Below are 24,487 nucleotides of genomic sequence, written 5' to 3' on the forward strand. Positions count from 1 at the left end.
CACAAAGTTTACGGCAAGTACAAAACCTGTTAAATATTTATTTACTGAGTCTCAAAATTCTTAATGTATAAAAATCATTCAGGGTGATAGTGTAAAAATCTGACAAAAAACCAGCACTGCCACATTAGTACATTTTTACTTTACTTTGGTTATATGTAAAGACGTTATTAGCTGTTATTCCTTACCTGAGTTTCATACAGCTGGGCAATGTGAAACTGAACTGCAAAAGGACCCATAGAAAATCATCAATTTCAATGTAGCACAATTTAAAAAAATAAAACAAATGTGGAAATGACATAAAAACACTAAGTAAATAAATGTGCTTAAAATGGCAAAATCAAATAAGTAGATAAATTGAGCTTTTAATAAAATGATATACATTTATCCAATATGCTGCTTTGTAGTTCTAAAAACTGTTATGGATTATAACAAGTATATAGTTCAAATAAAAATAGGAGAAATAAGTTTTATTTCAGTCCCTTGATTATATCACTTTTCTGTTGAAAGAGAAAAATCAAACATTAAAAAGTGAGATTATATCACAAGTGCTTAAAAATATGAAATATATTAAATATAGCCTGCATATTACAGCTTCTTTCATAGCTCTCCTTTATTCCTATTTCCATTGCTATAGCTTGAATTCCTCAACATCTCTAACAAAGATGACTAAAGTCTTCAGTATTTAAATTACATTTTTTCTTTTTCTAAAATTCTTAATTTTTGCTTTTAAATATCTTCCAAAATAACAGATCATACATTTCTATATCTGGCTTTTTAAAGACTCATATCCCTGACAAAGATAAAATTGTACCTAAAAAGCTTGATAAAATTGCCAATTCCTGCATTCAAGTAATGAAAATCTTGTAATTCAGTGAGCATATATGTGTAAAGCATCTCCCTTACATATATTTACCAGGCTCCTAGTATTGTACAAAAGCAAAGACTTATATATTGTTTGTATTTGTTTGCCCTTTGCAAGTTAAGAGATCTTCCTCACTATGATTTCCTAGGTTTTTTTAAATCGCACTAAGCAAATTGACAAAAACTCAACACACTGATTGCAAGAAGTCTGTTTATAAGTTAAGCAAAAAAAAAATGGACAGTCCATTTTACCTAACAATACATCATCCTACATTATTGAGTAAAGAAGTAAAGTGCAAACATACCTATATTCCTGGTTCTGTTCAATTAATTATAAATGCAGTCTCAAGTATTGTATTTCTGACCTTATCAACCCATAAAAATCAGTGTCTACTAAGAAAAGTCTCCATATTTCAATTAAGCACACTTTTTAAAAAGGATTTATTTATTTTATTTCAAAGTCAGATATACATAGAGGAGGAGAGACAGAGAGGAAGATCTTCCGTCCAATGATTCACGCCCCAAGTGAGCCGCAACAGCTAGAGCTGAGCCAATCCCAAGCCAGGAACCTCTTCGACTGATTTCCCAGGCCATAAGCAGGGAGCTGGATGCGAAACGCAGCCACAGGAATTTGAACTGGCACCATATGGCGAGGACTTTAACCACTACACTATCGTGCCGGTCCCCTCAGTTAAACACACTTCCAGGGCATAATTATAAAACTAAGAAATACTTAAAAATAAAATTTCCCCTACAGATTTAAACCAACAAAAATGCCATAAAAAATCTTACACTTAATCTACCCAAAAGTAAATACCAATGCAAACATTTTTTCCCAAAACTTATTGTCCTCCTTTGAATATTATTCTCCCAGCTAACATGACTCTAAAAAAATACATTCATATTTGTATCTTACTCATGTAATAATAATATTTTTTCTTAAGGATTTACCTGGTTTTTGGGGCGGTTAGTTTAAGGTTTGGAAAATGGCTGATCACAACACACAGAAAAGATTTTGAATTGTCAAAGTGCACAGAATGTGCAAAACACATATTTTTTAAACCTTCCATTTAAAAAGAGGCACACTACCAGGAAACAATGACTTTCAGCATAAGCTGATACAAACAACACATGTGAAAAGTGCATTCATGGCAATTCACAAAAAAAAATTTAATGAGTTAAAAAACATGTGAAGAAAAAACACTTACTTTCAGAGCTGGACAAAGTACAAGGATTGCGATCAATCAAAGCTAACTGAAAATGCTGTAATAAAGAAAAAACATATTAATGCACAGCATTTAGAGCTGTAAGAAATATTTCCATATTAGCTTCTTTTAGGCCTGCTATTAAATAAAACATATTATACAACTAAATGATAGTTTTACTCTTGAACACTGAAATATTATTAGTGAACTCCCATAAGAAAACACTGATGGGAGGGAAGAATCAATTTTATGAAATAAGCACATGAATTTACTACATGAAAAATATTCATCTGGACCTTCAAGTAAACAAAGTAATAATTTACAAAGAGGGACTAGCATCCTGGACATTGTTAAAGAGTTTCATTGTATTTTAATTTGTGGTATTGAATCATTCCTCATTAATGAGTTTTTGCATTTTAAATTAGTTCTTATCTCATGTGAGAAAAGTTTCTTAATTTCTTGTATGAATCTTCTTGATTCTGCTTTTGATTTTCACTATTTATAAAAAGCTTTGCAATTTTTAAAGAATTCTTTATTAAGCTGTCTCTCAATGTGTTTGTTTTCAAATTTAAAGATTAAAATTACTATATGCTCCTTTTATGTTCTCTTCATCATTCGTGCTATTTGTGTAACACCACATTGTATCACTTGTTTAACACCACATGTAACAACACAGTGTACTATGTACTGGTAGTATGTGCTCTGATCATTACTCAAATATGGGGAAAGAATTCAGGAAAGGTCACATTTGCTCATACCACTGTTTAGCTCTTCAAGGTGCTGATAGTCAAGATTATGCTAGGGTGTATGCTATTCTGTAATGGGTCGGGAGAGCAGAGAAATCTTCCATCTCTTTAGAATGTGTGAGCAAGATGTAAAGTATAACCTATCAAGAACATAACAGGTAACTCACAGACAGCAGACTGAATCTGCATTAAACATTAGCAAAAACCATGAAGACATACATTGAGATCCAAGAGTGATCCTGACAGCCTCTTAACAGGAGGTCATATGCACAGAGGAGGAGGGGACCCCAGAGCAGAGCAGGCGGACAGGAGGAGGCTTGTATCCCAACCCTGGAGACTCTCGGATCCTCACCAAGGACTATCAGCACGGGCACCAAGGACTACATCCCAACTGCCAAGGAGACCACGGGGAATTGGAGTGCCCTCGGAGGCCGAGAACTCTGAGGTCACCCACTCCCATTTGAATCTTCCACACGGGATGGAAGAAGCCCAAATCTTTCCTCCCGGGATCCAAGGTCATAGGAATGATAGCCAGGAGCCCTGAGCGGTCTGCAGAAACAGAAGAACAGTAAACTTCCTTCGGGACACGGGAGAGGAGCTTTCTCTGGTCCTTGCCTGGTTCCAACTTTGGGTCCCCACCCTCTCTTGCAATGACCATTGCAGTCACTCTGGACGCCCCATCAAAAAAAAATAGATCAGATAGAGAGACCAATAAGGAAATCTTAGAACCAGACAGGAAATGGTCAGCTTTTACTCACACATACCTTACTAGGTAGGACACAAAGGTTAGTTACTCCTCACTAAGGTACTGAAGATTTCTCTGCACACCCCTCCTAAAACTCTTCTGCTCCTCAGTTGTTGATATATGCCTTGTTGGAGTTAAAAGCTTGTTTGGTCTATCCTAAAATTTGCCAAGTTCTGTAAAAATTATGTTTCAACACTATAAACTGCTAAATACTAAAATGAAAATAGACACGAGACAGCTGAATAGTACCCTGTAGCCGTTTTAAGGTGTATAGCAGGCAGTTGTGTATAAAATATAATTGCATTTTCTGGTGAGATTGGCAGCAATTCATAACTGTTGAACTATCAAAACTACTTGAGCAAGACCTTCAGAGCATGCCCTACATCGGGGACCTGGAATGGATGGGAGGATTGCTGGGACTTCTCCCTTTACCTCCCGCTTTACCCCAGATACAAAAAATAAAATATGTGTGGAAATGATAGTCTTAGCCACTTTCCTGTGCCCTTGAACCTTTGTGCCCTAATTAGTTATGTAAAGATGATCAAAAATATAATTTAAAACATGGGGAAAAAAGAACTTGCATTTTCTACCCTAATTAACTATGTAAAGATCATCAGAAATATAATTTTAAAAAAAGGACTTCAAATTATTCTTGCTTGTAGATGGCATCATTCTCTATATAGAAGAACCAATGGCTCTACATAGAGAACTGAAACTTTCAAGAAAGTTTAGATACAACATGAATCTATTTAAGTATGCACAATCAATTCTATGAGAGATAACTTATAAGATCAGAACCACTCACAAGCATAGGAGGAAAAAACTTGAAATAAAACCAAGAATGTAAGGGATCTAAGTGAAGAAACTATAAAACATTAAAAAAAATAAAAAAAATACAATAGAAAAATAGAAAAACACATAAAAATGTGCCATTTTCTTAAACCACTAGGACTGATAAAATCAGAAAGTGCATATTACCAAAAGTCAACCAAATATACCAAAACGCCATCAACATTATTTTCAGGAAGCCGCAAGTATCACATACAAGACTTCAACATGAACTTCGGGGATATGGTTAAAAAAAAAAAAAAAAACTTGGTGCTGGCACTAAAGCAAATAAGATCAATGAAACAGCAACAACATAATTCCCAGAAAAGAACTCACATATTTATACTCCATTAATTTTGATGAAAAGGAACAGAAATCACCCAAAGGAAAAAGGACAGTCTTCAATAAATGAAACAAGGATCCAGTGTGGTGACCTAGTGCCTAAGTCCTCACATTGCTTGTACCAGGATCCCATATTGGGAACCATTTTGTATCCAAGTTACTCCACTTCCAATCCAGCTCCCTGGGAAGTGCCCTGGGAAGTCATTTGAGGACAGCCCCAAACCTTGGGACCCTGCATCCACATGGAAGATGCAGAAAAAGCTACTGGCTCCTGTCTCCAGAACAGCTCAGCTTCAACTGTTACGGCCACTTGGGGAGTGATTTAGCACACAGAAGATCTTCCTCTTTATTTCTTTTGCTCTCTGTATATCTAACTTAAAAAAAAAAATAAAAAAAAAACACACACAAAAAAACAAACAAACAGAAAACAAACTCTTGGGCCTGGCGCAATAACACAGTGGTTAAAGTTCTCGCCTTAGTGCACTGGGATCCCATAGGGGCGCCGGTTCTAATCCGGCAGCTCCACTTCCCATCCAGCTCCCTGCTTGTGGCCTGGGAAAGCAGTCGAGGACGGCCCAATGCCTTGGAACCCTGCACCTGCGTGGGAGACCTGGAAGAGCTCCTGACTTCGGATTGGCTCAGCTCCAGCCGTTGCGATCACTTGGGGAGAGAACCATTAGACAGAAGATGTTCCTGTCTCTCTTCTTCTCTGTATATCCACCTTTCCAATAAAAATAAATAAATCTTTTTAAAAAAGAGAGAATTACTAAATATTAAAATAAGAAAAAGAAAAACTGCTAGCAGCTGCCTTATATAAACATATCTAAATGCATAAAGATCTAAACCTATAACCTTGACAACAAATTTCCTGAGGAAAATGCTTGGACACTCTACAAGGAACAACTTTGGTAAAGATTTCTTAGAAAATGCCATAGGCAATTAAAGCAAAAATAAATAAAATGGATTACATCATGCTAAACCGCTTCTGTATTGCAACCAACATAACTGGAAAGAGACAGCCAACATATTGAAAAAGAAATATTGCAAACTGCACAACAGAAAAAGAGCTAATACCTAGGATTTACTAGAAACTCCAAAAACTTATCAGCAGCAACAAAAACAGTCCAGTTAAGAAATGGGCAGAACGGACCTTCCAGGAGTGTGGTGGCTGCTAACAGAGCCTGAGCCATGTTAGACTCAATGTTTGGGGCAGGGGCTCACCTGCCAAGTGGTGAGCAAGTCCAGGGCTTGCCCAGTCTTGAGATGTTTCTCCCCTTATACTAAGTATGCCACAAGGGAATATCTAGGGAACTAGACTAAATCCCTGGCTATGCCCTGCTGCCACCATCTTGCAGCAAGAGGTGTCTAGGAGGAGTTTGGCCATGGGGCTTGAGTGGAGGGAGCCTCCAGCAACATGGAGACTACTGTGGGTACCTTAGCCAAGAAGGACTCAATGATTGAGGCCCTACCCACAGCCACCACTGCCACCCGGGGAGTGAGTTCTGTGCTTTGGATGGCCAGTGTGCTGAGCGGCACTTGGCTTGCCCAGCTGTCCAATAGATGGTGAGCTCTAGAGTCTTTGGAGTATGTAACTGTGCATGTAGGTGAGGAATGAATCCAGTGTGACTCCCAGCTAAGGGGTCACTAAACTTGCAGGTGAGCAAGGGGACAGACCTGGTGGTTTGCAGGGGAGATTCCAAAAGATCTGTGTGGGCCAGACTGATTCACCAGCCCTCATGGGAGTCCTGATGTGGGCTGTTAGTGCACAACATCACTGCCACAAGCCAGCTTACAGAAAAACAGTGCCTGCGGCATGTATGCCAGGGCTAGATGCCAGTACCTGATTGAGTGTCAGAACAGGGGATGGGTCACGTTAGGCTGGGTCATGACACTAACCAGCGTGCAAGAGAACCATGTCCAGGGTAGATTCTTGGGAGTGATAAATGAGCCCAACCCTGTGGAAATACAAGTCCCATTGGTTAGGTTCAGAGTTGGGGTGGTGGATATCTGAACTAGGAGTAATCATGGAACCCGCTGACGTTTACAGGTGCTGGGGCTGGAAGCAGGCTAGGCAGGTCCAGGCTGAAGCACAGGTAGTGGGTAAGAGCTGGACTGCAACACCTCCAGCTCATACAAAGGCTGAGACACAGTGGTAGGCTATGCCAGACAAGGACCTAGCATCTGTTGGAGCATGTGAGATCTGGGTCAGGAAGTGGGCTGAGTGGGGGAACTTGGGAAACTCCCCGATTGGGATCATAGTTCCTGATGGTGAGCACATGTTCTAGGCCTAGGAGTTGAGCAGCCTGGGCAGGGTAACTCCAACTGATGGCTGATGTGTGGGCTGGTTTTTGAGGGAGAGCAGGTAGACCAGGTCAGGCCAAGCAAAACTTGGCTCATACACAAGAGCAAAAGCCAGGGTGGAGCTCAGGTCAAGCTGGGCTAGGCTGTCACACCTACAAGTTTGTGTGAACCTGGGATGGTAATAGGACCAGGTTGCAGCACCAATCAGTGAGTGTTGGAACTTGAGTCAGGCCAGGTCATGACATACTACAGCATCCAAAGGCAAACGCCATGACAGGTAAGGGATGATGCCAAGCTTGGTCAAAGCAACCATTGCCACATGCAAGATCTACAACTGGAAACAGACCTAGTTGGGAGCTTAGGGGACATCTTGGATAGGTTGTGGTTGCCATTGTAGGCATATGGGCTGGAATGGGAGCTGTGTTCTGGTCTGTACATGGCTGCAGCATATCTAAGAACAAGTGTGGCCTGGAGTTGAGCACACCGGACTGGGCTACACCCCAGCAACCATTGGAGCTTGACAGAATTAGGATAGGTGTAGGATGGGTTAGGTTAGGTTTTTGCATTTGCTGAGCTAGGTGTGGGCTGTATCTGTATCATTAAGCAGAATGGATTGAAGCCTATTCAGAAAAGGCGATTGCTTCTACTATGTCAGGAGGTGGACTTAGTAGGGCCGAGCCAGGGACCCAGCTGTGTGGACGAGAGCTGACACTGGGAGAGTCTCTGATGGAGGGGCCTGGGAAACTTCTCTGGCAGGACAAGGTCTCAGAAGGTGAGTTCAAAAAACCACAATAGGGAGCAGCCCAGAAGAATTAAAAATGAATAACACCTGCCGCCAACATCGTGTGGTGGAGGGGATTGGTTTGGGAGGGAACAACCTTGGGTTCTCAGGGTTAAAACTTCCAGCAGGTTCCAGGATAGGTCCATCTCCATGCTTGCAGTACTGAGTCCAGCCACTGTGTACACGTGGTGAACTCTCCCTGGACAGCCAGTTCACCATTTGGCGCCAGATTATACCTACTGGCCGCCCAGCTGGGAGCTCTGGGGTTTGGGGCTATGAATTACTGCCTAGGTACCTTCGTGTTCAGCCCACTGTGCTTATGGGTTGCGAATCAATCCTGAAGACTCTCAACAACAGAGTAACTTTTCCTTTGAAAGTAAGTGAGGGTCCTGAGACCTAGTGGTTTGGAGGAAAGGGTACATATGATCTTCATGGGTCAGACTGATAAACCAGCCTCCTTCAAGTCCTGTGTAGAACTTGTTACCACTGAACAATAATGACCACCAAACACCAGTCTATGCAAAAGCTAAGGTTGGAGGCTGGTCTAGCAGGACGATAGCCTAGTACATGACAGAATGATGGATAAGAAAGATCCATGACATTAACCAACACATGAAATAACCATATCCGGGGGTAGATCCTGTGAGGGACATGTGGGCCAAACCCTGTGCAAATTCTAGTCCCACTGGTTAGCTCAAGAGTTGAGGTGGTTTTGGACTAAGCTAGGTGTGACCAAGGAGCCTGCCATTAATCACAGGTAAAGGAACTCACAACAGTCTGGACTGGTCAGGCAGCAGCACCCGAATGTGCATCCTGAATAGGGTGTTTGGTGGGCCAGGCTGCAACATTCACCAGCTTGTACAAGGCCAAATGGAAGGCCAGACTGGGCCGGGCACTGGTAAAACCCAATGGCATGTATGAGAACGGGTCTGGGAGTGGGTCAACTGGAGGAACTTGGGAAACTCCCCTAATGAGTTACAACTCTCACTGCTGATCACATGGGCCAGGCCTGGGGGTCAGGCAAGCTGGGCAAAGTAGCTCCAACAATGGCCCTGAATATTTTAAATTTTGTTAATAATTAAATAATATTACTTAAGAAAATATCTTAATATTTATACAAGGTACTACAACAGTCAGCATCATCACTTTTGCACTATGAAACCAACCTCATGTGTTTACATCTTCTAATTAGAGACTAATTAAATTTCAATAACAATAGCATACATGCATGCATATTTGCATGCTCCTGTGAAAAATGTTATCCACGTACCTTTAAACTAGATTCATAGTCTGTGTTCACTTTAAACATTAGTCCAAGTCGTAAGTGAATTTCCTTGGCTCGACAAAAGCTGGGGTCAACATAAAGCACATCTTGAAATGCTTTAATTGCCCTGAGAAAACATAGCAAAGGACACTGTTATGTTTCTAATAATTACATGTAGTTTGCTTGATAATACAGAAAGAACGTGGCTACCTTTTTTTGTTCTTGTTTCTCATGTTTTAATTTATTTTATGAAACAGTTCCACTAACATTTTCACTATTCTCCTCCCTAATATCCTTCGTTCTACTAATTGCTCCTATATTATACAACAGAACACTCATAAGTTCATCATCTGCTATTTAAGTATATCTTGACATTGTAGGTACGGACAATGACAGAGTCCAGCATCCTATTGTCAAGATATTTAACAGTTTCATTGGGGGTCCCTCTTTGATTTGGAAGTATAGGAAGCATACTGTGTTGTATCCTCACAGCTGGATATGACAATCTCTATTATAGAGCTCCTCTAGACGACTACATGGATTACCTATATAGCTACTGTTTTATGTGTCGCATGAAGTTTTGCGTCATATCAGGGAAAACATTATATTTGTCCTTTTGGGATTGACTTATTTATTTCACTGTAACTACTGTGTTTTAATATAATTGCTAATAAAAAGCAAAATATACATAAATAGCAAAAAGGAATAGACCCAGGGAAGAAAGTTTGGTACAATGTCTTCTCAATTTTGTCACTTATTTGACAATACTTAAGGTTTCAAAATGACTTCAGTCTAAATAACTGCTTTAAATTTTCCTGAAACAATTCAAAGAACAAGCAGTAACAAGGTTTCTGAGAAGTTGAAGTGAAGATGTTGTGCTGATTCCATTATTTTCTACTAAAGTCTACCAACAGAGGCTTTATTTTCGCTTTTCATGATTAGAAATCATTATAAGCAAATATGGCACATACAGGGGTCATCTCATATTTGTTTCTTTGTGAATTTCCTAATTCTAGTATAACATGTGAAAGTAAGATCATTCATGATTCCACAGCAAAGACGCCAGCTCAACTGATACTGTTTCTAAGAGGTGGAATTTAATTCAATCTTAGCTGACTTATCAATTTACCTTTAATCTTTTTTAATATTTATTTTATTTTTACTGGAAAGTCAGATATACACAGAGGAGGAGAGACAGAGAGGAAGATCTTTTCTCTGATGATTCACTCCCCAAGTGACCACAATGGCTACAGATGTGTTGATCCAAAGCCGGGAACCAGGAACCTCTTCCAGGTCTCCCACACGGGTGCAGTGTCCCAAGGCTTTGGGCCGTCCTCGACTGCTTTCCCAGGCCACAAGCAGGGAGCTGGATGGGAAGTGGAGCTGCCGGGATTAGAACTGGTGCCCATATGGGATCCTGGTATATGTAAGGTGTGAACTTTGTCCATAGGCTACCATATCGGGTCCCTACCTTTAATCTTAGTTCTACACTATATTTTTTTTTTTACGATTTACTTATTTTTATCACAAAGTCAGATATACAGAGAGGAGAGACAGAGAGGAAGATCTTCCGTCCGATGATTCACTCCCCAAGTGAGCGCAACAGCCAATCTGAAGCTGGTAACCTGGAACCTCTTCCGGGTTTCCCACACAGGTGCAGGGTCCCAAATCCAATATGGGATCCCAGCGCATTCAAGACAAGGACTTTAGCTGCTAGGCCACGGCACTGGGCCCCTACATTATCTGTATTATCTTTCTAACAGAACTTGATCATCAGTGAAGAAAATCAAGTCTTATTCATAAATATACCTTGTATGATTAACTTAAGAACTCTGAGGCTCTTCCCAACTGTAAATGATCAGAAAGGTCTTGTGATTTCAACTCACAATTATATGCTAAAAAACCACTATTTTCTCTGTGTAAACATTATGCATTAAATTATTAGTTATTTGCATCAGTATATAAATACAATAAATAAAAACACAAAATCCTATTTTCTATATCAATAGAATTAGGTTACTAAATTCAAATTTCTGAATATTCTGACTCTTCAAAAACTTTACACAGAAGCAGATTAGTCCCATTCTGTTACCAGTTTTACCCACAATTCACCACACAATTAGTGACATGCTTAAGGATTATTTAAAGCAATGTTTAATTGATGGCATGGGAGAGCTGCAGATATTATAAATGTCTATCTGTAGACTAATAAAACTCACTCTGTACTGAGTAAATTAGCTCAAAAACAGATGAGGAAGAAATAATCACAAGGGAAAACTATGCAAGTTAAGAATTCACCTTTAGATAATGATAACTACAAATTTATTTTGGTAATAAACATTCAGGACAGTTTATACATAACAGTAACAAAACTAGGTGTAATTGTCCTCTATATGTCTTTGAACATATCAGGAGTCTCTATACACAGAATCATGAAGTATCTATACACACTGCCTCATCTTGCAGCTTACCACCACAATTACTCTCTCAATGCTAAAAACTATCCATTATTCCTATAAGGGAAACTATGAACTTATGATAGATTACAAATAATGTACATCCATGTTTGTGTGTAATCACCACAAATATAACTTAGTAGAAATACCTGGCATAAACCAACTTACCAATGAAAAGCATTGTAGTAGAAATAGACCAGACCAAGTCCATACAAAAATGCAGCATTCTGTTTTTATTTTAAAAAGAAGAAAGCAAAAAAAGAAAAAAAGATTTTTAGTAAAAACTTTAAATATCATTACATACAATAAGTCAATCACATAGATATCTTGAATTCTCAAATACGTAAAATAGCTAACAAGGAGACCAAAAATTTGTAAAGTATCTTAGCCATTTTATTTTGCTCATTGAAAGATGGAGAGCTACTCTGGCAGAAGCTGTTCTTGCAGCTAAGCGCAGAACAGCCCAGAACAGGCCATGGAAAGTTTCCCACTGGCATACATTTGGCATGGGTCGGGGGAAGACCAGGCTGAATCAGTTCACGTCATCCACCAGCAAATCCAAACACCAGAACAGAGTGTGGGTTGAGCTGGGTTTGGTCGCGACAAAAACCAGTGCACATTATGGATTGCCAGGGTGAGGTTGCCTGTACCGGATGTGACTGCAGCACCCAACCAGCACACGTGAGAACCAGGAAGGGAGGGACAGAGCCGGCAGGGGGATTAAGGGGCTTGTCCCTCGCCGGACAGCTACTCCCACTGGAGAGCGTGGGCTGGGATGGGGACAGACCAGACTAAGCAGGGCTACAACACCTATGCGCTGCATGTGGACTAGATCAGGGAAAAGCCAGGCTGGGTTGATTGTTCCTACTGGTGCAAGCATAAATTAGAGTGGGTGAGGGATGTTTGGGCTTATCCACAGCATCAACTGGCAGAAGCTGGCCCTGGGAGCTAATTCTGTCAAGTCAAACCACAGAACCACCTGGAGAGTGCAAAATCCGGGAGTGGGAGAGGCCTGGAGGGAAAATGTGGGATCCTCCCTCTTGGGTTACCACTCCCACAGGAGGGCATGAAAACTGGGACAGGGGCTGGGGTGGCTAGACACAGAGACACTCAACAACATCCGTGAAGGCTGGATAGTGGAGCTGGTTAGATGGAACAAGGTTTTAATACCCATTGACATGTACGAGAGCCGAATGGGATGTGGGACAGACTGGTCTACTGCTACACAGACTGGCAAACCAGGGTAGGGGGCGGGCCTGGTGGGGGTTATTGTGGGTCTCTCCAACTAGGCTGCAGTTCCCACTGGTTTATGTGAGGGCCGAGTGTGTGCTGGGCAGAACCAGGCTGGACTGCAACACCCATTGGTTCCAGTGGAAGTCAGGACTGAAAACAGAACCAACCCAGCAATTGCAACCACCAGCTGATTGGGGCGATGGACTGTGCCGGGCCCTGTGCTTGCTAGAACATATAAGAATCTGGTCTAGGAATACCTCAAAGTTTCTTTGGAGATCTCCCCAATCGAACTGCTAGACTCAGAACCCTAACCAAGAAAAGACATAAGACAGAACAAGTCAATCAACCATCTCAGCTATATGTTGGCAGCGAAATATGGGGCAAATGGAGGCTCTATGATGGACTATGTCAATCAGTGGATTCTTCAAAGACCACATTGTGCTTGGAGTGGTGAGATATCAGACCACTTGAGCAAGAACCTCATAGCATGCCCCACATCCGGGACCTGGGGTGGGCGGGAAACCGGGTGGGGCTTCTCCCTCAATATCCCCCTTTACCTCAGATACATGAAACAAACAATGTGGAATTAATAGTTTTACCCATTTTCCTGTAGCCCTTGAACCTTTTACCCTAATTAACTATGTAAATATTTTCACAATAATTTTAAAAAATGGAAGAAAATAAAATAATAAAAAAAATCTGCGGTTGGTACATTAGTTCTACTGGCTAATCCTCCACCTCCCATATGGGCGCCGGTTCTAATCCCGGCAGCTCCACTTCCCATCCAGCTCCCTGCTTGTGGCCTGGGAAAGCAGTCGAGGACGGCCCAAAGCTTTGGGACCCTGCACCCACGTGGGAGACCCGGAAGAGGTTCCAGGTTCCCGGCATCGGATCGGCGCGCACCGGCCATTGCGACTCACTTGGGGAGTGAAACATCGGAGGGAAGATCTTCCTCTCTGTCTCTCCTCCTCTCTGTATATCTGTCTTTTCAGTGAAAATAAAATAAATCTTTAAAAAATTATTTTAAAAACAACAGGAATAAAGATTTCACTTTAAAAAGAACTTCTTAACAGCCACATGCATTATACTAAAATTGAAAAACAAGCATCAAATTTTGGTGAAACAGAAGTGGGATGGTGGTGAAATGTATGTTATGATGTTGAAGATAAAGGTCAAACTTGCAGACCCATCTTCATACACTCTTGTTTCTGTTCCCAAATTGAAAAGGACTAATTATTAACAGCAAGAACAAAGGTCAGGGTCATAGACCACTGAAATGACTGGAGAAGTGAACGAGCAAATGTAAGATTCTGTCCTTTTCGACTACCTTCAAATCAACAAAATAAATCTTTTAAGAAATTCTCTAATTACCAACCACCAAATAAATGAAAAGCAGATGCAGTAGAAAAAAAACTTACAAGACAGGACGTAAGAAGCTTCTGTATTTTAGGATTTACTCATTTATTTTAAAGGAAGCACTACAGAGAAAAAGAATTTTTCATCCACTAGTTCACTATCCATATAACCACAATGTCCAGGGTTAGCTCAGACTGCAGTTAAGAATTCCACATGTCTCCCATGTAAAAAGCTCCTGTGTTTTGCTAGGCACAGTAGCAGGAGCTAAAAAAGAAAAATCACAAGCACTAATGTGAAACATCGGGCCACAGGAAGCAACTAATCCAGTATAACAAACAATGCCAGTCCTTACAGTTTCTTATTGATTACTCCAAAAGAAAAAAAATGTAAAAAAATTTCTATAAAGCAAGGCAAATAATCATCAGACTGAATCAAAAGGCTGAAAAGAAATTAATAAAAATACAAGTAAGAATAATTGCACATACATGTTTTATTGTGAACATGCTTCGTTGTTACTCCAAAATGTGCATGTTGAATCTTAAACCCAATGACAAAACATTAAAGCATTATAAAAATCATTGAATTCCTAGATGTAGGCAACTGCCTAGGATGCCTTAAATGTAAGCAAGTGTCACACCATTGAAATAAAAGTAGCCAACAGCTGCTGGGCATTCTGGGTCTGGTAAATGCCAAATATATAAGTATACTTGCTGTCTTTTTTTTTTTTTTTAAGGTAAGTGGAGAAGCTAGGAACACTAGATTGAGACATGCCACACAGGCCATGGGTTGGGTTGCTGCAGATGCTTGTGGAGGGATCGGGGAACATACTGGGAGGAGCAGATAAGGGAATATTTGATAGGGGAGGAATGACTTCTGGAATCTTCGATGGAGTGGGCTACTACATTTGCAGGAAGGTGAGAGAGCTGAGATGAGGTGGTTTAGAGGGGGAAGCCAACAGTATGTCTGGGTCAGGCTAATGTGCTAGTCCACATGGGATAACTGTGCTGGGCTAAAATAACATCAACACCACTGTCGCGAACACCGAGCCCAGTCACTCAAACAACGCGACCAGTCAAGAGAATGTATGCTTGCGATCAGAGCTTTATTCAGGCCTGCACACACCAACAGGATGAGGGAAGCCACCAAGAGCGCTTCTTAGCTTATCTGTCATGGAAGCCCGCTGGGCGTTGGCTCCGGTCTGGTGAGAGCCTGCTAGCTTCTGTGAAGCCCAACAGGTTGGCTCTGGTCTGGTGGGAGCTTGTTGGCTTTGGGTGGAAGCCAAAGGGGGTTTGGCTCCGATCTAGTGGGAGCCTACAGGCTTCAGGTGACTGGGACCAAAGCATTTATATACAATTCAGGGGGTCAAGCCATTAGTTGCTTACAATGTTTTTGGTTGGTTATTACTTGTTTACAACGTATTTCCATTGGTTACTTTCACTTCACAAACATGTTTACTTATTTTTAATTGGTTATAACTTATCTATCAATAACACTCTTGGCTTTTTCTTAATTCTGCAAAACATGTTTTTTTACATTTTTGTCAAAACATATTTTTCTTCTTTTATAATTTTTACCAGAACTTGTTTTTTTAACCTGTTTACTTGCATAAGAGCTTCTTGACAGGAGTGATATGAGAGGTGACTCCATTTCACCAGTAGTCTAGGAAGATGGAGTCACTTCTGTTCAATAGTTCCAACATACATACTATATCCCTTATTAAGTCACAGCATAGTTTACATAAAAGGTCTATTGTTGTAGCTATTTCTAGATCATCAATCTCAGATAAAAGTGTAGTAATATTAAGAATACAAATAAGATTATTGATAATATTACTACTCATATTTCCCATGGATTCATTTTTGTCTATACCCATTCAGGTATGTATTGATGGAGCAGTGTAGATGGAGATGGGAGTAAGTAAACACTTATAATCAGACTGTTCCTATCAACCACACACTGGTACTTGCCAAACCTAGAGACTGGGCGGCACGGCTGGCTGGGCTAGGCTGCAGAACCTGACCATGAGAGTCAGACAAGGGAGAGGGCAACATCAGGCTGGGCCACAGCACCTACCAGAATTTGAGAGGTCTGAATCTTTGGCAGATTCTGCAGGGCAATTGTGAGCTCACCTCTGTGGGACTGTAGCACCCACCATTTTCCCAGGAGAATTATGGGCGGTGAGAAGATGAACCAGGTTGGACCACCAAACTCACCTGACACTTGTGGTTATGGGGGGCTGAAGCCAGAAGACAAAGTGGAGTCCAGGCTGAGAAAAGCATTGGTGCATGGGGCAAACACTGGCACTGAGGGCAGACCATGCCAAAGAGGGCTGCTGTACCCACTGGCACACATGAGAACCAGAGTTGGGAGTAGGCATGGTAGGCGAACTTGGGGAACTGCCCTGCTAGTCCACAGCTCCTGCTGGGAAGAACAAGAGCCAGGACAGGTAAGACTGCAGCACTTGTTGATGTGTGGGCCAGGTCTGGGGATAGGACAGGATTGACCAGGCCTCAACACCCATTGGCACACACAAACCCAGGACAGGGTGAGGTCCACGCCCACTGGACTTAGCTACAATACCCATCATCAAGAACTGACACTGTGGGTGGTTCATGTCAGGATGGTGCGAAACTCACACCAGCACATGCAAGACCCAGACCTGGCAATGAGACTGGTGGGGAAACACTGGGGACTCCCCTGCTGGTGAATGCAAGAGCAGAGGCTGTGGGAGAACAGGTTGGGCAAGACTGTAGCACCTAGTGGCATGCATGACAGCGTGGTCTAGGGGCTGTAGCGCTTGTTGATGTGCTGGCCAGGTATTGCAGCAGGCCAGACCAGTCCAGGCCCAGTACCTGCAAGCTCACACAAGAAACCAGGACAAGATGTGGTCCACACCCAACCTGGCTAAGCAAGCTGAACTCAGCAAGAGGTGAGAATTCAGAAGGTCCATGATACCACAGACCACCTGCCAGCAGGCAGAAGACCTGGGCAGGGAACAGGCCTGTTAAGGGAGACTTGCAGACTCCCCTTTGGACTGCATGTCCGATTGGTGAATGCAATGGCTCGGGCTGTGGGCACACCAGGCCATGTTAGGCAGCAGCACCTTTAAGGATGTTGTCTGGGCACAACACAGACTAGGATGGGCTCTAGCACCACTGGTGATCACAAGAGCCAGAATGGTTGCAATAGGCCAGGTTACCGCATAGCACCCACCAGGTCATATAAAAGCTGGGTCTAGAAGTGCACAAAGCTGAGCTAGCCTGTAGCACTCACTGGTGAGAACCAAAATGACTGTAAAATAACCTCTCTATGCCACAGTAAAATAACCTCTCTATGGTAAGCGCCAGTACTGTGGGATGGCCATGTCATGATAGTAGCATCCAGTGAACACAGTAAGGATCTGGGAATGAGAACAGGCCTAGCTGGGGAACTCAAAGAGCCACCCTATTAGGCACAGCTCCCACTGGTGAGCATGTGAACCAGTTGTGGGAGTGAGCTTGGAAAGGGAACTTAGGGAACTATCTTATTAGACTATACACCTGTCAGTTGTATAGAGCTGAGGCAAGAGTATCTACCAGGCAGCTGCATCCACTGGCTTGTACAGGTGACAAAATGAGCTGCACTGACTGGCAAACACAAGGGTCAATCTGAAGTTATCTAGATAAGGTTTCTTAGGGGACTTCTTGACTGGCCTGCAATCAGACCCTGGTCCTAGGGAAATTCACAGGATATGTGAGTTCTAAGTATCAGCATTGGGCTTCTCAGTTGCTGATGTCTATGCAGTGAACCTCATGCCCAGTTGTACATGGGGGACATGACAAACAGTTCATCTAGGCCAGCATAGGATATAAATGCCTTGTCAGAGGACAGAAAGCAGAAGTATTGGACAATTCTGCGTAAGCTTTGCAGCATGTTTCTGGGTATGTAAATGAACTAAGGTGGATGTGGTCAGCCAGTAGACCTTGCAAACGTTTTTGATAACCCTGAAGTAACAAAGCTGACAAAATCTCAGGAGTATAAAAATCACAAAAGTAACGCCTTCAGGAACACTTCCCTACATTGGGGTTGCTAAGGCAACAACCAAAAATTAATGCACATCCCCAGGTCTGATGCTGACAGCAAACCACACCTCTCCCTTCTTCCCTAGAGACACAGGAGGAAAGGAAAGGAAAAAAAAAGACTAATATGTGCCCCGCTCATCTTCCTTCATACCTGACCCTCCCCAACCCAACTGGAGGCCAACATGGGTGTGCATCCTTCTCAGTCATGTAAACAATATTTAAAAGAAAATTTAAAAGATTTAAAAAATTAAGACCTTTTACTCCTTTATGGGATTATAAAAAAAAAAAAGAAGCTACTTTTATACAACTTGGTAAACTCAGTATCAATTTATAAAACTGACACAGACTTACTGGAACACTCACTGAATTTTATGTTATGTGAAATTATACATCAATAAATATGTTCCTCCCAAAATACAGAAGTCACATAAAGAGTTCTTTTTCAAACTGTTAAAAACTAATTTTAAAATCATCAGGCCCATACAAGGTAACCACAGTACCTTATCTCTGCCCATTGAGTTCTGCTTATTGGTCCCTGCATACGAAAATCCCATAACTTAATATTTTCCCCTTAAATAAAAAAATAGAAGGATGCTTGCACTTAATATTTCTATTGTAACAGAAGTTGTAACCAAAAACATTACTAGTGAAGGAATAGCAGGTATCAATGCTAGAAAACACGTCATCACTGTTTGTGAGGATTTTTGACCAGCAAAGTAACAAAGTCCCCAGCTTAAGGCCACTGCCTAGGTTACCTTGGATCTAAGCAAGCTTTACCTGCTTGAAGTAGCCAATAACTGGTGGACATTCTAGGCCTGTTAATGCCAAATATGTGATTAGCAGTGTGCCAGCACAGCTGCCTGTTTCGGTTCTCTCTCTGTCTCTCACTCTCTTTTGAGAATTACTGCAAGAGGAGAGTAGGGAACACCAGGCCAGCACATATCACGTAGGACCCCAGACAAGCTCATGCTCAGAGAACGACTCCTGAAGGCTTGTTGGAATAGTGGCTGCTGAGGGCAGGTTTAACAGGTAAGAACTGATTACTGGGGGCTTCCATGGACTGGGCCACTGCACTCTCAAGTAGGCAAGGGAGCAGAGAGAAAATGGTTTAGAAGGAGGAAATCAGAGGGCAATTCTGGGTCAGACTAGGGAACCCTCTACATGGGAGACCTGGCCTGGCCTAACGCATCACCCACTGCCCACTCACACACACAGAAGATGTGGCTGGGAGCATGTCTGGCTAGGCTAGACTGCAGTATCCCTGCTAGTACTGGAGCAGGGAGTGGAGCCACATCAGGCTAGGCCAGAGCACCCACCACAATGGCAGAAATCAGGGTTTTAAGGCAGATAATGCAGGAAATTTTTGGGCTCCCCTCTGTTGGACTGCAGGATCTGATGGCTTGTGGGGAGAGCTAAGAGTGCTGATGGGCTGATCCAGGCACTGGACTCCTTTTGGAACTGGATCTAGGGTCGGGGAAGTCTGGGTCAGGCTGTATCACTCACTGACATGTGAGAGACATGATGGAATGTTGGGTTGCACCAGGCTACAACAGGAAACAAGAGCTGAGAATGGAATTTAGCCATGCCAGAATGCATGGAGGCACCCACCAACACATACAAGATCCAGGGATGGGAGGAAGCTTTGGTAGGCAACTTAAGGGACTCCGTTGCAGAGCTAATGCTTCCATGATAAGCTTGAGAGCTGGGACTGGCATGAGCAAGCCTATAGCACCCACCAACATGCATATGATCTGAGTCTGGAGCAAGTCAGATTGGGTTAGGCACTCGTACTCACTGGTGGTGGGTATAGGACTGGCTGGGACAGGCCATAACACCTGCTGGTTCATGAAAGAGCCAGGTCAGGGGGTGGGCTGTGTTAGGCTAGATTGCTGTACATACCAGCAAGATCCGGGACAGGGAGGCTGGCCAGGCTGTGGCAAATTGAAATATCTCCCAGCAAATGCTTAGACTAGTAGGGGGAACCAACATCACACTGGGCTACAACACCTCCTGGCACATGCAAGACTCAGAGCTGGGAACAGGTTTCGTAGGCAAAATTCAAAGACTCCCTTTCCACTGGTGAATGTGAGAGCTGGGACTGGTGGAAGGGTAGCCCAAGGAACTGTATCACTTGTTGCCCAGCATGTGGACTTAGTCTGATAGCAAGCCAGGCTGCTAAGCTGTCACATCTGTTGTAAATGAGAGCCAGAATCAGCACAGGCAAGTAGGGTTAACCTGTAGCACCTAAAGGCAAATGCCATGACTGGTCTTCTGTACCCACTGCAAACACAGAATCCAGAGCTGGGATCAGGCCTTACAGGGCAATTGTGGGAACTCACCTGCTAGGCTGAAGCTCCCACTAGTGAGCACAGGAGACAGGACAGGGGGTGGACCAAGCTGGACAAGGTGACGGCACCTGTAGGCATATATGTTGGCCAGAACTGGGGGATGGTCATGCTGAGCAAAGCTCTAGCACCTGTTGGTGTGCATAAAAGCCAGAAGGAATGCGAGCCATGCCTGTCTGTATTTAGCATATGTCAGCACGTACAGATACCAGGGCAGGTGGGGGTTACTAATGGTTGTTCCAGCTAGGCCTTGACACCTATTGGTATGCATAAGAATCAGGCCTCTGGCACACTGGGCTGCACTAGGATGCAGCATCTGTTGATTCACATGAGAGAAAAGACTGGGAGTAGATCTCTTCAGGCAGCTGTATCCACCAGAATGTAGTATTGTACTAGCTGGAAGGTGACAAACTAAATCTGACCCTGACTTATCACAGATCAACATATAAGATAAAGTTTATGTATAAAAGCCTGTTGTTACACATAATAATAATTAAAAACAAAAAATACCCCCATTTATTTTACATAATCTTATTACATGTTATCAATATGTAAATATGTGGAAAATAAATCCAAAAAATCCAACTCTCTGATCATACCATTTCCCTAAATAATGGAGTTAATTAATTAATTAATTTAATTAATGCTTGCTATACTAGCTTGTGGATAATGCCAGGCCAATGATTACTGATGAAACAGGAAATTGTTACTCAAGTATGCCGATCCCTGCAATCCACAAGGAAGAGTGGGTGAAGTACTGATTGCAAGCTTTGTCATAGCCTCTGACACTACACTGAGTATCAGGAAACTGAACCTGTAGATAATGATCTCTCAATGACTCTCTGTAGCTTAAATTGATCTAAAAAAATCTGTTTCCTTAATAAAATAATGGTTTCAGTAATAACAGGCACACAACCTCCCAAAATGATGATTCACCATCATTAAAAACTAATAGCACACAAAATTCTGTATCAGCTAGAGATAAGCTTGTCCAAATCTGGGAGTCAGGGTCTTCTTAGACCCGATATGAGTGCAGGAGCATTTGAATCTGATCATGAAAGAATTACAACAAGAATTCATCTGCCTTCGACTTCTCATCCTCATGGTTACCACATTATTTTTCATTTTACCTCACTACAATTTTTTTAAGATTTATTTATTTTTATTGGAAAGGCAGATATACAAAGAGGAGGAGACACAAGGAGGAAGATTTTTCATCCAATCATTCACTCCCCAGGCGGCCGCAACAGCAGGAGCTGAGCCAATCCGAAGCCAGGAACCTCTTCCAGGTCTCCCACGCGGGTGCAGGGTCCCAAGGCTTTGGGCCGTCCTCGACTGCTTTCCCAGGCCACAAGCAGGGAGCTGGATGGGAAGTGGAGCTGCCAGGATTAGAACCGGCGCCCATATGGGATCTGGCACATGCAAGGCGAAGACTAACCACTACGCCATCGTGCCAGGCCCCTCACTACAAATTTTTATGAAATGAAATATGAATGAGCCTTTATTTTGTTGTTGTGTATTGCAACTGTAATTTTGTCCGCATATGAAATATTAGATTCTCAATTCCAATAATACAATAATTCTAGTTATTAAAAATAACACAGATGTGTGCTTGAGTAGGTAGTCAGAATGGTACTAAGAAGTGGAATTATTGACCCTGTAAAGTTAACATCTATCTTTGTTTCATATGAACATCTTCTCAGGATGTAATTGTTTCACCTGGATGAAAGCTAACACCCTATCCTAAGTGCATATGTGATTGAGAACCATCCACCAGTTCATTAAGTTCATTAAAAGAGAAGTGATCCCTTTCCACCAGGGTAGAAAATAAGTATACCCATAGTCCACAGTAGCTCAACTTCAAACAGCTAGCAATGAGTAAACAGCAAAAAAAATTTCCATTTTTAGGGCCTGGCACAATAGTGTAGTGCCTAAGTCCTTGCCTTGCACGCCCCGGGATCCCATATGGGCGCCGGTTCTAAGCCCGGCAGCTCCACTTCCCATCCAGCTCCCTGCCTGTGGCCTGGGAAAGCAGTCGAGGACGGCCCAAAGCTTTGGGACCCTGCACCCGTGTGGGAGACCCAGAAGAGGCTCCTGGTTCCTGGCTTCGGATTGGCTCAGCTCCAGCCACTGCAGCTGCTTGGGGAGTGAATCATCAGATGGGAGATCTTCCTCTCTGACTCTCCTCTCTGCGTATCCCGCCTGTCCAATAAAAATAAATAAATCTTTAAAAAAAAATTTCTATTTTTACCTCTGTTTCAAACAAATAAAATGAATCACTTAAAAAGATAAGACATTGGAAACAAAATACTCGAGCATAAATTACCTTTTCCATATCTCGTTCTTATAATTTCTTATAATTTTTTATAGTAGCTTATTATTTATAAAATCAGATTATAAAATGAAACAAAATTGCATCCAAATTCATACTAACCTTCCAATAGTCCTTTTGTAAATTGTAATATTTCTGATATGCAGATAATGCTGGAAAAGGAAAACATATAAATACATTATATTCCACTTAAAATAGACAAAAATATTAAATATTTCAATATAATTAATCAATATTGTACATCTGTCAGCAATGCCAAAGGGATTTAAAAATTCCAATACTTGAATCAACTCAATACATCTTCTCACTACTAAATAAGTTATGCTAAATATGAAATTCCCTTTACTGAAACATGAAAACTAAGCCAAATAAAAGAGTTAACTCTTTTCTGTAATGCTTCCTTTCACATCATACACATTGTCAATTTAATTCCAAAGTACTTCTTTAGTCAATAACCCATATAAAAAACAGTTTCAAACCACATAGTTTCTTTCAGAATTTAAAAAAAAAAAAGGGGGTGGGGCTTGGGAAGGCAGGTGCAATAGTTCAAATTGTTGACTCATTACTAGCTGTTAGAAGTTGAGCTACTGTGGACAGTGGGCTTGTAAATCCAACATCGCAAATGCTGTTGCTTCAAATACCAGTTGCACACACACTTCCCATCCAGCTTTCTCCTTTTGGACTGAGAAAACAATAGAGGATGGCCTAGATACCATGTACATGCCTGAATAGGAGATCTGGAAGAATTTCCTGGCTTCAGATGAGCTCAGCACCAGCTACTGCAGCCATCTAGTGGGGGTGAACCAGCAGACGGAAAATGCTTCACTCTCTGCCTTTCCTCTTTCTAAATCAGACTTTCCAACTAAGATAAATAAATATTTAAAAGAAGAAAACCCTGTCTCAGCTACTCCCACTGGAGAGTATGAGCTGGGATGGGGGCAGAACAGACCAGGCAGGGCTACAACACCTATGCGCTGCATGTGGACTAGATCAGGGAAAAGCCAGGCTGGGCTGATTGTTCCTACTGGTGCAAACAAAAATTAGAGTGGGTGAGGGATGTTTGGGCTTATCCACAGCATCAACTGGCAGAAGCTGGCCCTGGGAGCTAATTCTGTCAAATCAAACCACAGAACCACCTGGAGAGTGCATAATCCAGGAGTGGGAGAGGCCTGGGAGGGAAACAGTGGGTTCCTCCCTCTTGGGTTACCACTCCCACAGAGGGCACAAAAACTAGGACAGGGGCTGGGGTGGCTAGACAGAGAGGCACTCAACAACACCCGTGAGGGCTGGATGGTTGAGCTGGTTAGATGGAACAAGGTTTTAATACCCATTGACATGTACAGGAGTCAAATGGGATGTGGGACAGACTGGTCTACTGCTACACAGACTGGCAAACCAGGGTAGGGGGCGGGCCTGGTGGGGGTTATTGTGGGTCTCTCCAACTAGGCTGCGGCTCCCACTGGTTTATGTGAGGGCCGAGTGTGTGCTGGGCAGAACCAGGCTGGACTGCAACACCCATTGGTTCCAGTGGAAGTCGGGGCTGAAAACAGAACCAACCCAGCAATTGCCACCACCAGCTGATTGGGGGATGGACTGTGCTGGGCCCTGTGCTTGCTAGAACATACAAGAAT

General features: G+C 42.3%; 1 protein-coding gene across 1 annotated transcript in view; it reads right to left on the reverse strand.

The window, feature by feature from the left end:
• LOC131478773 (lysine-specific demethylase 6A-like) overlaps positions 1-24,487 on the reverse strand; it is a 94,210-nt gene that overhangs the window by 33,354 nt on the left and 36,369 nt on the right. The window contains 5 exon segments of the mRNA XM_058659345.1: positions 186-220; positions 2,070-2,124; positions 9,080-9,200; positions 11,698-11,756; positions 22,959-23,008. Coding sequence (XP_058515328.1) covers positions 186-220; positions 2,070-2,124; positions 9,080-9,200; positions 11,698-11,756; positions 22,959-23,008 — 320 coding nt within the window.

Source organism: Ochotona princeps, chromosome Y (assembly GCF_030435755.1).
Source record: "Ochotona princeps isolate mOchPri1 chromosome Y, mOchPri1.hap1, whole genome shotgun sequence".
NCBI lineage: Eukaryota > Metazoa > Chordata > Mammalia > Lagomorpha > Ochotonidae > Ochotona > Ochotona princeps.